At 51.3% G+C, this 15,818-nt stretch overlaps 1 protein-coding gene across 1 annotated transcript; it reads left to right on the top strand.

The window, feature by feature from the left end:
* The first annotated feature begins 801 nt into the window (after positions 1-801).
* On the top strand, positions 802-15,663 carry Pink1 (PTEN induced kinase 1). Its single transcript, XM_021630756.2, has 8 exons — positions 802-1,270; positions 5,898-6,182; positions 6,821-6,921; positions 8,826-9,008; positions 9,451-9,614; positions 12,897-13,024; positions 13,296-13,526; positions 14,443-15,663. The coding sequence occupies exons 1-8, from the start codon at positions 887-889 to the stop codon at positions 14,698-14,700; spliced, it is 1,734 nt and encodes a 577-aa protein (XP_021486431.1). The 5' UTR covers positions 802-886; the 3' UTR covers positions 14,701-15,663.
* Positions 15,664-15,818: the final 155 nt, after the last annotated feature.

Here is a 15,818-nt window from a genome sequence, read left to right on the forward strand (position 1 = left end):
AATGCTTTAATCTACTGAATTCTCCCCTCTCTCTCTCTCTCTACCTTCTACTCGACACACACATACAAATGGAGCAAGAAATAAGAGAGTCTAAAAGAAAATACATAATGGCTATTTGTTGATCATTATTGACGCCAGATGACATGTTTAAAACAGAGACAAGGAAAAGACATATTCAGCCTGATGTGGTGGCATATACCTGTAATCCCCACACTCCAGAAGCCAGCCTAGTCTACACGGAGAATTCCAGGCCAACTGGGGCCATGCAAGGCCTTTTTCAAATAAAACAAAGATAACAATCTGATCAATAAGCTCAGTATCAGCTAGCCATTCCTAACATGAAGGTTGAGTAACAGGGATTTGCCATTAAGCCTCTGTGTGGCTTCTGATGAGTCTTCCAGTCGCTCGGACCTCAGCTCCCGTACCCACTGATGCATAAATTGTGGACTTTGGTCAAGATCTAAGCCCTGGAATCTCGAACCTGTACAGGAGCATGAGAGCATTTGGGGGTATGGAGAAGAGACAAGGTTCTTAATAGCCAGGGCAATGTTCAACTCAGCTCTAACTCTTAGGTCACTGGTGGGAAAGTTAAAGCAGTTAATAGGTGTATAGGGCCTGGGTCGTTGACTGATAACAAATATTAGGTTCCTGGCTCAACGTCTCATCTTAACTAGGACCAGTGACGTTGCTTGCAATCCCGCCTCCCGAGGGCCAAGTGCAAACTAGAGGACGCGCAGATGAGCGCACAGCGCCCTCCCGCGCCGCCTGGAAGTGCCGAGGCTCCGCCCCCTGCGCGCGCGCCCAGGCACCGCCCCGAAGTTTGTTGTTGTCTGCCGCGTCCCGGACGTTTGTGGCGGTGGCAGCGGGTTCGGGCAGCCGCGCCACCATGGCGGTGCGACAGGCGCTGGGCCGAGGCCTGCAGCTGGGTCGGGCGCTGCTGCTGCGCTTCGCGGCCAAGCCCGGCCTGTCGGGCTGGGGGAGGCCCGGCCCCGCGGCGGCCTGGGGCCGCGGAGAACGGCCGGGCCGGGCCTCAGGCCCCGGAGCGCAGCCGCGCCCGCTCGGGCTCCCCCTCCCCGACCGCTACCGCTTCTTCCGCCAGTCGGTGGCTGGGCTGGCGGCGCGGATCCAGCGGCAGTTCGTGGTGCGGGCACGGGGCGGCGCAGGCCCTTGCGGCCGAGCGGTCTTCCTGGCCTTCGGGTTGGGGCTGGGGCTGATCGAGGAGAAGCAGGCGGAAGGCCGGCGGGCCGCCCTGGCCTGTCAGGAGATCCAGGTGAGCGCAGCGGAGGGCGGGGAGCGCCGGGAGCGGGCGGAGCGAGGCCGGGGGGCGGGGCGAGGGCGGGGGCGGGGGCGGGGCTAGGAGAGTGAGTGTCTGGGCCTGGGCCGGGAGGAGGCTCTGAGCCCGAGGGGGCGGAACCACTCTAGGGGCTGAAACGAGGGCCTAGCTCACCGGCTGGGATCCCGCCAGGACCTGGGGCGAGTGAGGGAGAGGCTACAACTTGAGCCACAGCTGGGAGCAGGGGTGTGTGTGGGGGGGAAATCCTTGAATCAGGAGGAAATAGGGAGTTCCGGTTTAGGATGGAGGCGTAGCTTGGTGCTTGCGGCACGTCTGGAAAGCGGTTTCTGTGCCGTTAAGTTTGCGCCGCTGTTTGGGGACGGGCACAGAACCAGCAGCAGGGGCGGAGCTAGCTCGACAGTTGTGGGAACAGCTTCTGAATCTTAGTGTAGGGGCAGGTCTGAGGGTGAACCAGGGAGCGTGGACATTAAGAAGGGCAGGTGCCTGGCCGTGATTGGGCAATTCAAGGGGTGGGGTACTCGTGGAGTGGACTGAGCAGGGGGTTGGGAGGAGGGTGGCATCTTAGTTATGTCTAGGAACATGCCATGAGGGTGGCATGCCTAGTCCTGGTGTGTGTATGTAGGGGGTAGGTCAAGGGATACGGCGAAGATTAAGGTCTCTCTTTGACTGGATTATAAATTCCTTGGAAATCATCAATTAAGACTGACCTATTTCCCATTACTGACGGGCTGATAGGCCCGCACTTTGCATTTCTTTTACAAAGTGTATGGTGTAAAAGATGTGCTTCTAATCATTAGTTCCTGTTGCACTGTGGCAAGTAGCTCTCAGCAATTTTTTTTTCCTCTTGGGGTGTGTAAGGGTGGGACAGGGCCCTGATTTGTATATGAAGCCCATGTTGGTCTTGAACTTCTGATCTTCCTGTCTCCATCCCCAAAGTGCTGGAATTATTGGCATGTGCCACTGTGCTTTGTATACATTGTCTAAAAATCATAACACTCTTAAGTAGCTGTCAGTCCAGTTTATGGAGGACCCGTACTCGAGAAAGGCGAGATGACTTAATAAAATCACACCGTTGATAAAGGCAGTGCCCAAAATTCACCCTTCCGAAGCCTGTGCCCTCTGCTGAGCCAGCCTGCCACCCCAGTTTAGCCAAACAATAGGCGAGAGGCTGAGCAGAAACTGCAGAGAGGACGGTTTAGTTAACTCGAGTGGTGTTAACGCTGATACAGGGGAGTTCTCGGGCCTTTTAAACTCTTAAAATAGCACAGAGACCTCAAGGTCGTCCAGACAAACAAAACCAACAAGATGTGTCTATTTAGAGCTGGGGACTTATTTTGAGGACCTGGCTCATGCTGGGCTGGCAGATCTAAAAGCTGCAGGCAGGCCCAGCAAAGAGCCAGCTCTGCAGTTCACCTCTTTATAGGTTGTCTGCTGCCAGAACTCGGCCTCCTTCGGGGAGGCCAGCCTTTTCCCTGGAGTCGGAACCTTTTGCTGAGAGAGTGCAACCCCTTGGTCTTACAGTCTGGGGATGAGGGGCAGAGAGAGGATGAGGTACCATGCTCCAAGACATTGGTGAAGGACTGAGGAAGCATTTTCCCTACTCCCTGTTCCTAATGCTGGGATCCAATTCCTGTGTCTTACATAGCTACATAGGGAGACCCTGCCACAAGCAAGCAAGCAAACCAACAAATAGAAAAGGATATGGATACAGGTGATGGGTGAGCATATGTGAACATTTTCAACACCACTGCCGTTTGACAAGTGCACATTAAAGTGAGGTGAGGTATTTGTGCTAAAATTAAAAGGTAAGGACAGTAGCAGAGGCTGATGAGGGTAGAGAAACAGGATCTCTCATTCATTACTGGTGGTCATCACAATGGAAAGTAAAACAGAATCAAATATGTGTTTACCACGCCCGCCTGTCACTGAAGTCATCAGCATCTGTGGGGAAACAGAAACATTCACACGAAAGCCTGTATGCTGCAGTTGCTATGGAAATGGTAACCCTAACCCTCAAAGATTAAAAATAGACTCGTTCTGTCTAGAGATTCGACTTCTGTTGTATATTTGGCATAATGGACAGACCTTTCATACTGAAGGTCAAGGCAGCTTATTTACGGTAGCCAGCAGGTAGAAGTGACCCCGGTGTGCACCAGTGCATGCGTGGATAAACAAGGGGTATGCACACGATATCGGATATTATCAGCCTTTGACAAGGATGAAAATTTTGATAAATGTTGAAGACTGTATGTGGTTCCAGTGCTAAGCGCAAGGCTTCTGCGAGTTCCCAGACAGAAAGAAGGAAGGACAGAGTGTGGTTTGTATAGTCTTAGTTTTCCACGATGACTGGTGTCTGGGCAGTGGGTGGTTGCTTAGCAACATGACTGTTTTTAGCACCACAGAACCGTACATTTACAATGCTTCAGATTTATGTTTTATATATATATATATTATACACATATATGTGTGTGTGATATATATTATACAATTAATGCTGGGCATGGTGGCCCGCACCTCTAGTCCAAACACCTGTGAGAGGCAGAGGCAAGCAGATCTCTGAGTTTGAGGAGAGCCTGGGCTACAAAGCAAGCTCCTAGCTAGCCAGGGATATAGTAAGACCTTGTCTCAAAATTTTTTTTTCATAATTTAAATATAAATCTACTTAGTGTTGTATATAAATGATGGTAGCAACATTATTCATGAGTGAAGAGTAACACAAGCCATGGCGTATCCTTAATGAAGTACTCAGAGCTCTGCGGTAACAAGCATCCAGCTGTAGACACAGGCAGGACCTACATGTACCCCGGGGGGGGGGCAGCAGGCCTAATGTGGGAAGCTACGCACTGCACGATTTCATCTCCGCTCTCTTGGCATGGGTCGTCTCAGGAGGCACAATGGCAGTACAGATGTTGGGAGGACCAAGGAGCTTTGTGGCCATGGAGCAGCCCTGCATCCTGACTGGGTGGTGAGCACGTGAAGGAAGATTGTGTGAAGGCCACGCACACACACGCACACACATACACACACACACATACACACACACACGCAAGCGCGCACGCATACCCAGGTGCAAGGTTTTTAGATGTAGTGACAGTGGAGTTGATCTGTAGCTAACTGTGGACCCGTGTCAGTGTGATACTGGGCGACCACTGCATAGCTAGTGCCATTGGGGAAGCTGGGGAAAGAGTGTAAGGGACATTTTATGCTGTTTTTGCAACTTCCTGTGAGTGTAATTACTTCAAAATAAGAAGTTAAAAAGTATCTTGTGCTCAAAACCCTGGTTGACAGGGATCAGTCTGCAATCCCTCTCCTGCTCCCTGGGGTTTGTTAGCTGTTGGCAAGGGAACACCCGTTTTCATTGAATTAAACAGAGGTTTCAGTTCAAGGTATAGTAGCTTCTAGGGACCCAGTACCTTAGGAACTGCAGGAGGCATGTGACAGGCTTGTTCCAGGGCTAGTTGTGGAGGAAGGATGACCTAAGCTGGATAAATAGGTGTGCCAGGTCCTGGGGGAGAGTTCAGGAAGGGACTCGGGGAAAGGCGCAGCAGGGTAAGTACAGATAGGCAGAGCTGGGGGGTAGCTCAGTAACAGAGCACTTGCTTTGTGTGGGTAAGGCCCCAGGACCCCAGAAACAAACAAGTGTAGGCATCCACAGCCCAGCCTGGCAAAGCTCTAGCACAAGTCACAGTTGGCCCTTAGTGTCCACAGTGGGTTCCAGGGCCCGTTCAGATATCAAAATCCACACAGACCAGTTCACATCCCTTCAGTAAGATGGCGGTTTTGTATGGGCCTGTGTATACCTCCTTGTGCTGTCAGTCATCTCTGTATCACTTACAGTGCCCAACACAGTGTTACACAAACCTGAACAAATGTCATGTGAGGCACTGCTCACTGGATTATTCACAGAGTAATGGCAAGAAGAGGTGTGCATGTGAATTACTTGTTTGGTTTGGTTTGTCTGTTTAAAACCAGGTCTCAGGGCCAGGCTGCAGTAGCACACACCTTTAATTCCAGCACTTGTAAGGCAGAGGCAGTCAAATCTCTGTGTTCAAGGCCAGCCTGGTCTACAGAGTGAGTTCCAGGACAGCCAAGGAAGGCTTCACAGAGAAATCCTGTTTCAAAACAAAAACAAACAAACAAAAACCCTAAGGTCTCACTATATGGCCCAGGTTCAAACTCATGGTCCTCTTGAGTGCTGGAATTACAGGCATGCACCAGCATTTTGGACTTTAGCTGCATTTTTTTTTTTTTTTTTTGCAGAGCTGAGGACCAAACCCAGTGCCTGTGCTTCCTAAGCAAGCGCTCTACCACTAAGCGAAACCCCCAACCCCTTCAGTTGCAATTTTAAAGACTGTTTTCCATCTTCAGTTGGTTAGAGCTGCAGACACAGGACCTGCCTTGGGCCATCTCTGATTACATTAAAGAACATGTCTCAGAAATGAGGCAGAGGCAGGCTGGCCTGTCCCCAGGACAAGCCCACACTTAAAGCCAAGGCAGTCATCTGGGTGAGGACCCTGCCTCAGTCTGCCTCTCCCCGTCTTGTGCTTGCTTCAAGGTGGCCTAACCCATCCCCTAGATCACAGTGCATTCTTTTTCTTCACAGGCAATTTTTACACAGAAAAACAAGCTGGTGGCTGACCCACTGGACACGCGGTGCTGGCAGGGCTTTCGTCTGGAGGATTACCTGATTGGACAGTCCATTGGCAAGGGCTGCAGTGCTGCTGTGTATGAAGCCACCTTGCCTACTTTGCCCCAGCGCCTGGAGAAGGCCAAGTGTCTTGGCCTTCTAAGAAAAGGCCCAGATGTCCTCCCAAAGGGGGCAGATGAGGAGCGGGCACCAGAGGCCCCTGCCTTTCCCTTTGCCATCAAGATGATGTGGAATATCTCGGTAAGGATGGACCTTTCCTCTTCTGAATAGACACTTTCTCAAAAAGACAGTCTTTGGGGACTGGAGGAGTCCCCAGGCTTTCCACAAGAAGGGCCTGTAGCGTCCAGTCTGTTACGGGAGAGCCTGGCACTGTTAGTCTCAAATTCTAACATGTCCACCATTCACCAGGGGCTTAGGTCCCATGGCAGATTTGGATTCTGTCAGTAAGGATGGGCTTTGAGAGGCTGTTTTCCCCCAAGTTCTGATGGTGCCCAGGCTAAACCACAGGTTTCTGTGCAGGTAGTTATTTCATTTCTCCCCTCACCCCTCCTCCTGTGACTGGCTTGCCTGGCCAGGAGTAGTCATGTTCTCCTCCATACCCACAACTTGATCCAGGGCTCACTGTCACCTCCCTGTGGTCAGTTTTGAGCTGGTCTTGGCCTCTGTTCCTTCCCAGAGAGTTAGAGGACAGAAGGCTTGCTCCAAGCAGCCCCTTCTCCAGGCTCCAGGAGAAACTTGCCGATTCAGAGGCATTATCTCACCTGCAGTGAAAGACAGCTGTGGGTGGCAGGTGCCTTGGTTCAGATCCCAAGCAGGGCTTGGACTTGACATTCCACTAAGGTCTGTGTAATCGTGCAGGCACTGTGGGTCTGTTCTAGGCAGATTCCTCCACTGAAGCCATCTTAAGCAAGATGAGACAGGAGCTAGTCCCAGCAAGCCAGGTGGCCTTGGATGGAGAGTTTGGCACAGTTACTTACAGGTAAGCACCCCTTTGCCCAACAGAGCAGTCACGGGTTCTTTGGGAACAAATGCATCATTTGTATCCCCAGCCCTCAGCACTATGTCTAATGTGCCACACAGTTATTAAATGATGTCCTAGAAGGGTTTTCAGTTTGTGGATGAATCAAGCTTGGGAAAGACTGAAGATCCTCAAACACCAGCTAATGATACAGATGGCTGATTCACATGGGAGCAGGAGTGAACACCATCCAAACAGGACGGGTTCAGAAAGCTAGACAAGGTCCTCATTCCTGCAAAGCAGTGTGTGGATGTGGCGCCACCTAGTGGTATCCATGTGCATTGTCTCTACAGGCGGGAATACAACTGACAGTGGCCACAAGCCTGCGTGCAGACTCATCAGAAGTAGCCCTGACTCTCCTTCTAGTTGTATGACTTTCGTAGCTATCTGGCCTTCAGTCCTGTGTTTCCAGGTGTCTCTAGCTTTAGAGTGATAACCAGTGGTACATTCTCCCCCTGGTGCTGTGCCATGGGTACCAGCTGAAGAGCTGCTGGGTCTCCAGAGAAACTCCCTCTAAAGCACTCAGGGGCCATGCCCACTTAACCTCCACTCAGAAGCCTCGGGCTCAGCTCCTTGCTGCTTCTCCCACCTCACGTCTCCTCCTTGCCCACGGGCACCCTCCCCACTCCTGAAAGCCACCCCACCTTCCTCAGAAGTTTGGGCTCTGACTGTCTGCCGTGCTCAGGCTGTTCTGTCTATATACTGCACACAGACCTAGTTCATACACGCCCTGCCCATCTCCCCACACTGCCCCAGAGCTTCTGTGACACTGGCCAGGGCGCTGCCAGCCTCCTGCTGAGGTCTGGACTCCCTGTCACCACTGACCCACGGGCAAGAACCATGTTGCATAGTGCAGGGGCCCAGTCCTCGGCACAGAAGAGGCAGAGCAAGGACACACATGGCATAGGCTCACAAGGCTCCAGGACAGGGCAGGCATCCTCCTGAGCCTAGCTCAGCCTCCATTCTCCTCTCTACCCTCAGCACTGCTGTTTCCTCCTTGTGGCTCTTCTTTCCCTGAAGGCCTTTGTGTCACCTCAGTGACCTCCCTACCTGTTCCTTTTCCCATCAGCCATTGGGATCTCAGCTGAACCCCTGGGCACATTGCCCTGGGATGCCCACTCTTGGTCCGGTCAGCTTTGACTGAGGGCCAGTGCCACACTGTCCAATGTTAACCACTGTGCCTCTGTGTGGCAGTGGCTGTGAGGGACCCTGTCGGAGTGAACAAGGGCCCCCAGGGGGCACCACTACAGCGGACGGCATGTGTTGGGGTCTCAGTTGGGAAAGGGATGCTAGTCTCTGTGATCAGGGTGGTGACTTTGGGCTGGGTCCCTGTCCTCGTGGAGCTAAAAGAGTTACTCCTGTGTTAGCTCTCAGATCAGTGACTGCTGTGTGCAGTTCCCAGCACTGCAGCCACTGCCTTGCTCTCCTGCTAGTTAAATGACTGGTGGGCCTCAGCAGCGCGGAGTGCTCACCCTGCCGAGCAGATTGCAGTGCTTTGCCTGTAAGCCACCTCGTGCAGTGCACCTCCTCCCACTCTTCCCCCTCTTCCCACTCCGCCCTGAGCTCAGAGGGAATGAGAGTCATGGCCAAGGACTGAGTGTGGCAGCTTCCACACTCTTAGCCACTGTGTTCTGCCATGGAGGATGGACAGGCACGCCAAAGGGTGCACTAGGGCTGCTGAATGGGGAGGGGGTAACCGCAATTGGGGTTTCCCCCACACAGCACAGTAGCTGGGACAGGGCAGACCCTGCAGTGAGTATTGGTGACTGCGTGAGTGAATGGATTCCTATCGTGGTGGCCTGCGCTGCCTTCCAGCACTTGTCCCTGATGCTGGGCCTCATCTGCTGTCCCATTTCCCTGAACAGAAGATTCAGACATGGTCTCAAGCAGCTTGCCCCACACCCCAACATCATCCGGGTTGTCCGCGCCTTCACTTCGTCCGTGCCCCTCCTGCCAGGGGCTCTGGTTGACTACCCTGATGTGCTGCCCCCATGCTTCTACCCAGAAGGCCTGGGCCACAGCCGCACACTATTCCTCGTTATGAAGAAGTAAGTGGAGATGGAGGGGTCAGGGCTGGGGTTGGAGGCAGAGGGGGGTATGAGAATCATGAAGCAGCTTCTCCTTTCCCGTGGGAACTGGTCCCTGTCCTTGGAGCACAGCGCTTCTGGAAGGGACAGAGCACGCAGAGGTCAGAGCTGTATGTAGGAGAGGGCTGTGTTAGAATGATACACCCATCTTCTAGGATATACCTCCCTCCCAGTGCTCCTGGCACATTTGTGGCTTCTCTCACTATGGCGACCTCCTGTGCCACCTGGATCTGAAGAACTGGGTTACAGCACTGTCATAGCTCCTGAGATTCAGAGTCAGGGTATTGTGACCTGAAAGGATGAGTAAAAAGAGCAGAAGCTCCTAAAGAGGAGAGGCCCAGTCCTGGCAGTGAATGAGGCTGTGGGAACTGTGGTGCCCTGACTCTCTGTTCTCTCCTGCCAGCTACCCCTGTACCCTGCGCCAGTACCTTCAGGAGCACACTCCCAATCCCCGACTGGCTACGGTGATGACCCTGCAGTTACTGGAAGGCGTGGACCACCTGGTTCAGCAGGGCATCGCCCACCGGGACCTCAAGTCCGACAACATTCTTGTGGAATTGGACTCAGGTAGGTGCTGGCCAGACCAGAGTGCTCCAGGGAGGAAGGATGGACACCCCAAGGGCAAGGTGTGTGTGCGTGTGTGAAGCGCACATGTGGGGCCAGGGGTTGTGCCAGGTCTCTTCCTCCTCTCTCCCCTACGTTTTCAGGCAGGGTCTTTCCCTGACCACAGAACTCACTGTTTCAGTTGGACTAGCTGGTCAGTGAGCCCCTGGGTTCTCTTTCCACCCCTGCCCCCAAGTACTGCGCTTATAATTTTTGTATGGATGCTGGGGATCCGAACTTAGGTCCTCATCATTCTAACACTGAGCCATTTATTTCCCCAGCCCCTTGAATTCTCTATCCTGTACTGTCTTTAGCTCCACTACAAAAGAGGACTCCTCTCTATCTGATGGGGGAGACAGGCCACAGCTCTCCTTCAGTTTCTGGGATCCTCCGTGGCCCACTTGCAGATCAATACCATCAGTCCTGTAGTTCTTCTCAAACCAGTAAGAGGAAGGTAGCCTCCAGCTCAGTGAAAGCTACCTGCACACACCGGGCTCCCCCCATCACTGGCAGCATCCCCACCTGCCTGGGGATGTTCCTAAAGGAGTCGCAGGGCTGGAGAGAGGGCTCAGGGCTTAAGTACTGTCCTCTTCCGGACAGCCCACCTGGAAACTCCCAACAGCCTCTATCTCCAGTTCAAGAGATCTGATGCCCTCTTCTGGCCTCTGTGGGCGCCTACACATACTTGACAGATACAGACACAGATACAAATAAAATTAAACCTTAAACTTTTTTTTTTTTAATTAAACAAGCCAGGCATGGTGGTGCTCGCCCAATCCCGGCACTTAAGAGGCAGGGGCAGGTGGATCTCTGTCTCTGTAAGATCAAGGCCAACCTGGTCTACAAAGTGAATTCCAGGATAGCCAGAGCTACACAGAGAAATCCTGTCTCAAAAAAAAAAAAATTAAATTTAAAATAATTAAATGTGTAACCAGGAAGCTAAGTGAATTATTTTTTTTCTTTTTTTAAAAGATTTATTTATTTATTTATTGTGCAGTATTCTGTCTTCATGTACACCTGCACACCAAAAGGGGTCACCAGATTTCATTGTAGATAGTTGTGAGCCTGCCATCTTGCGGTTGTTGGGAATTGAACTCAGGACCTCTGGAAGAGCAGCCAGTGCTTTGTAACCTCTGAGCCATCTCTCCAGCCCCTGTGAATTGACTTTTTCAAGGAACTCTGTGAACCCTTTTATCTCCCAAGGATCATTTATTAGATTATTGGCATTACAAATTCAAATCTAAGAATCCTAGATTATAAAGACCCTTGGAGATCATTTAGTCAAGTGTTGGTATAATGTTCTTTTAAAATGTATACGCCTTACCCTTGTTAATTCAAATGCTGATTTCCCCACCCCCAACTCTCTGGTTTCAATCTGGATATTGCATTGTGATACTCATTATAAGCATCCTGTCTCAACTCTTGTGTAAAAAGGACAAAATAAAGCAACTAGATACAATGTTGTGCAATGGGAGGAGCCAGAGGACAGGAAAGAGGGGAGGAGCTAGAGAGCAGGAAAGGGTGGGAAGAGAAGGGGCGGGAAGAGAGCGAGGAGAGCAGAGCTGGAGGAGAGATCTTGGAGGACGTAGAGCATGAACCAGACCTAAGATTTCACAAAAAGCAAGTATAATGTGGGAAATCTAAATGTTAGGAAACTGAGGGCTTGGAGGTTTAGGAGGGAGTAAGTATTGCCCAGCATTGTGTTCTAGGTTAACTAAAAACCCAGTCTTTGTGTGGTGATTTGGTTATACAGCTGATGAGGATTAACAGCAGCGTTATTAGAAGATAAACCAAAAGTAAATATCAATAATCTCTTACAACAGTCAAGGGTGAGGTCCTTCAGTCTCTGGGCGTATCTAGTTAACTAGACCGTTTTCCACATGGAGTTACCTGTGCCCCTCTTAGTGCAAGCCCGACTGGGTCCTGTTTCCTGGTGGCACATCCATGTACTTGTTGCCAACCCTGCTGCATGCTCACTCATAAAGACTCCTACCCCAGCCTTAGTGGCCCGAGCTTCTGGACACAGTCTAGTTCACCCATGTAGTGAAAATTGTGGAATTTTGGTCTCTAAAAAACACAGACCGATGATAAGAATGTGCTGCCGTTTTAACCCCAGGTGTGGGGCTATGGGGCTACTTTGCTCCTACCTGTTCTGGTTGAGGGCTGATTTTGCCAGCTGTAGATAGTTGGCGATTGTGATGCTTAGAATTCTGGGGATCTTTCCAGAGGGAGTGTGGGTTGTTGGTTGCAGTTTGTTAAGTAGTTGTACATGAAGGGGATAAAGGAGGAAAAAAGAACCTACAGAGTAGCAAAGACCAGCTACAAGTGGTGCCCCATGTTGGGTGACCCCCAACACTAGATAGGAGAGAAACAAGGATAGAAAGAAAAGGAAAGCAATTCCCTAAATAAAGTTAGGATCAATGTTATCGTTAGACTACTTCCTTCTGACCAGGGGCATCGAGTTCCTTGGGGAAAGTTTGATTTTCACTGTCAGGATGTCTATTTTTTTTCTTGTTGTTTCTTCTTAGTGTATAACACGTAACACACCTGACCAACCATCCTTCCCCTTGGGGGCTCTAGCATTATTTATATACCCTCTGAAAAGCCTCCAGAATTCCAAACATCATGCAATTGCAGAAACTATCTGCAGCTGACAAAATCACAGCCCCGCTAGAGCATGAGACAAATCCTAGTCAGCTGCTGAGAAGCATCCCCACACCCCACACCTGGGATTAAAACCACAGCACTTTAAAGATTTATTTTATGTGGATGAATCTGCGTGTACACCTGCAGACCAGAAGAGGACATCAGATCCCAGTATAGATGGTTATGAGCCACCATATGGTTGTAGGAATCAAGACCTTTGGTAGAACACCCCGTGCTCTTAACCTCTGAGCCATCTCTCCAGCCCCCTATAACATGTTCTTATGTTTCTGTGGTTTGGGGTTTTTGTTTGTTTGTTTTGAGACTGGGTTTCTCTGTATGTAACCCTGGCTGTCATGGAACTCAATTTGTAGACCAAGCTGGCCTTGAACTCAGAGATCTGCCTGCCTCTATCTCCTAAGTGCTGGGATTAAAGGCATGCACCACCATGCCCAACATTTTTGTTTTGTTTTGTTTTTTCTAAAGAAACCAAAATTCTAGAATTCTCACTGCACTTCTATGTCTTGGTGGTGGCTTCTGAAGGGACCTGGGAGGGACGGGCAGGGGCAGACCCTGCTACTCAGCTCTGCCACTTGCCTGCAGACAGCTGTCCCTGGCTGGTCATCTCCGATTTTGGCTACTGCCTAGCTGACGAGCATGTTGGCCTGAAGTTGCCTTTCACTAGCTGGCAAGTGGATCTTGGTGGCAATGGCTCCCTGAGGGCCCCTGAGGTGAGTCCTGCTGTGTGTGTTCTGCCGTTGCTGCGTATTTCCTAGTATTCCCAATAAATGAAGGTTCCCAACCCCCTGCCCTGCTTTCACTACACTGACCTGAGGTCCCTGGGAGGTTTGCCAGCATCACCCAAGCAGCGTGGCAGATCCCTCTGGGCTTGATCCATGATGCATTTCAATTCTGGTTTCAGATTTGATCCCAGCTCAGGTGACAGGCGTGAACACGGATGGTAGGCCTGCTGGGGCCTGACCTCACACTTGTTTCTTGCAGGTATCCACAGCCCAGCCTGGCCCCAGGGTAGTAATCGACTACAGCAAGGCTGACATCTGGGCTGTGGGGGCCATTGCCTATGAAATCTTTGGGCTCACCAACCCCTTCTATGGCCACACCCACCTTGAGAGCTGCAGCTACCAGGAAGCTCAGCTGCCTGAGATGCCCAAGTGGGTGCCTCCAGATGCAAGACAGCTGGTGAGGTCACTGCTCCAGCGAGAGGCCAGCAAGGTGAGGCTGCTTCCAGGCTTTGGAATGTGTGTACAAGGGCTTCTGTTCATGTCTCGGTCAAGGCAAAGTGTAAGCACACTCTAGTGTTTAACAGAGCCTCTTTCATCCATATACAGGCAAAGGCCAACTACAGATTAGGTTTGAGAAGAAACCGGAGGCTGGCCAGCAAGCCCTTAGTCAGAGTCCTAGCAGTGCCTCCTTTGGGTCACTTTCACTCCACTCACGGGGTTTCTGCACGCTGGGCAAGCACCATGCTACCCATGGCTCCCAGTCCTCTTGGCTTTGCTTGTGTAGGAACGAGCCTAGGATGGGCTGATGAGATGGCTCAGCTGGTAAAGGTGCTTGCTGCCAAGTCTGACAATGGGAGTTTGATCCCCAGGAAGGAGAGAATGAAGTCCTGCAGCCCCCCCCCAATAAATAATGTAATAAAATATTTTAATTTTGTTTAAAGGAGAGTGGCTTAGAAAAACGATGCTTTTGAGAAACGTGTAATGGAGATGCAGTGTGTGGAAGGAGACTCTCAACCGGGAAGAGCACAGGGCCAGTCTTTCTGAACCAAGCCTGCAGTGGCAGGTCTGCTTCAGAAGAGCCTCGCCTGCTGTTCTGCAGCTTCCACACTCCTCACTGGTCACAGCTGTCTTCTTGCAGCAGCGGCTCAGTTAGCTCAGCAACTACACCAGGTGCAAAGGCCTCTTGCCCCAGTGCTAGAGACCAGACAGAGCAGTGTGGGAGTCCCCTCTGTGACAAAGGTGTCCTAGCAGAGCTGGCCTGGGCCTGGCTAGGAGCAGCTCGGGGAAGACAGAAGGTGGAGGAAGAATCGAACAGGTGCAGGCCTGAAATGACACTTGCTCCAAGTCACAGTGTGGACCAAGAGCTCGTTGCAGGCATTCTGACTGCACCTTCCATTGCTTTGCAGAGACCATCTGCCCGTGTGGCCGCCAATGTGCTGCACTTAAGCCTCTGGGGTGAGCCTCTGCTGGCCCTAAAGAATCTGAAGCTGGACAAGATGATTGGCTGGCTCCTCCAGCAATCAGCGGCCACTCTGCTGGCCAACAGGCTGCTGGGGAAGAGCTGCGCGGAAACGAAGCTGCAGATGCTGTTTCTGGCAAACCTGGAGTGTGAGGCACTCTGCCAGGCAGCCCTCCTCCTCTGCTCCTGGAGGGCCACCCCGTGATGCCTGTGTGCTGCGCTGTCACTAAAAGACTCACGGGCACCTGTGTTGTGATGTCATGGTGGTGTGTGAAGGCCAAAGCAGGTGGCATGGTTGGGTGGGTGGGAGTTGGCACAAGCTGGGGTGGAGGAGGGGCTGGTCAGCCAAAGAGGAAGCCTCAGGTTCAGCAAATGGAAAGAGCGATTCAGGCTGTAGACATGCACTAGCTGTGCGGGTTCAAACAAATCCCAGAGCCCATCCCATTTAAATCTCCAGTAGAATTAAAACATCAGTCCAGATGTTTTGATGAAGTAGTTGCAATGACTCACCTGTCACTGAAGCAAAAGGACAAGTACTGCAGCAAGACTGACACTGAAATTTGGTTGTCAACATCAATTCACATTGAAGTGGCAGGCCAGCATGGCTCACAGGTGAGTTTACCAATTGCTAGATGTATCCTCAGTGCCTAACTCTTTACAAATGCTCACTGAACACCGTGTCCATGCTAAAGCCCTCTGCACACACAGAAGTAATGTCTTCTCCCCACCCGTGGAGCTCTCACAGGAAGCACTGCCTGCCCTTGTCTGTCCTCAGTGGGCTGAGGCTGTGCTGGTAGAAGAGAAGGGGCTGAGGGTCACACCTGCACTCCCTGTCACTAAGATCCAAGGTAAGGCAATGAGTGGCAGTTTGTGATCTCTGCCCCTTATGCTGGGAAAGGGCTTTGTCTGACAGAGGTGGCCACAGCACTGGTTGGCATGTGCAGGACAGTGTTCAGGGACCAGCAGGAAAAACCATCCTCTGATGGCAGGGCTGTCTGCAGGCTGGTCGACAGTGTGTTCCCAGGAATGTGTTCCTCAGGGCTCCCCAGTTGCTTCTGGATTAATCTAGCACAGCAACTCACTCCCTAGGCACTGACAACTGGCATGTTAGCTGACAGCATTCCTTACAGGAGCTGGGAAATATTAAATGCAAATTTATAATGTAGAACGGAGTATAATGTGCTTAACTGAGTTTCTGGCATTTAGAATGATTCTTATATTCTGACAGTGAGAAAGAGGTCACATGTAGCTTAACTTGTTATTGTTAAGAACACAGGTGTGGCTGGGCAGTGGATGATGGCACTCACCTTTAATCCCAGCACT

This window comes from Meriones unguiculatus, chromosome 3 (genome assembly GCF_030254825.1).
Source record: "Meriones unguiculatus strain TT.TT164.6M chromosome 3, Bangor_MerUng_6.1, whole genome shotgun sequence".
Lineage (NCBI taxonomy): Eukaryota > Metazoa > Chordata > Mammalia > Rodentia > Muridae > Meriones > Meriones unguiculatus.

Excerpts from the sequence above, each read along its gene's own strand:
- Pink1 (XM_021630756.2), top strand. The coding sequence starts at position 887 with ATGGCGGTGCGACAGGCGCTGGGCCGAGGCCTGCAGCTGGGTCGGGCG. Across the intron at positions 6,183-6,820 it reads AGATGATGTGGAATATCTCG|GCAGATTCCTCCACTGAAGC; the intron begins GTAAGGATGGAC and ends GGTCTGTTCTAG. Across the intron at positions 9,009-9,450 it reads CTATTCCTCGTTATGAAGAA|CTACCCCTGTACCCTGCGCC; the intron begins GTAAGTGGAGAT and ends CTCTCCTGCCAG.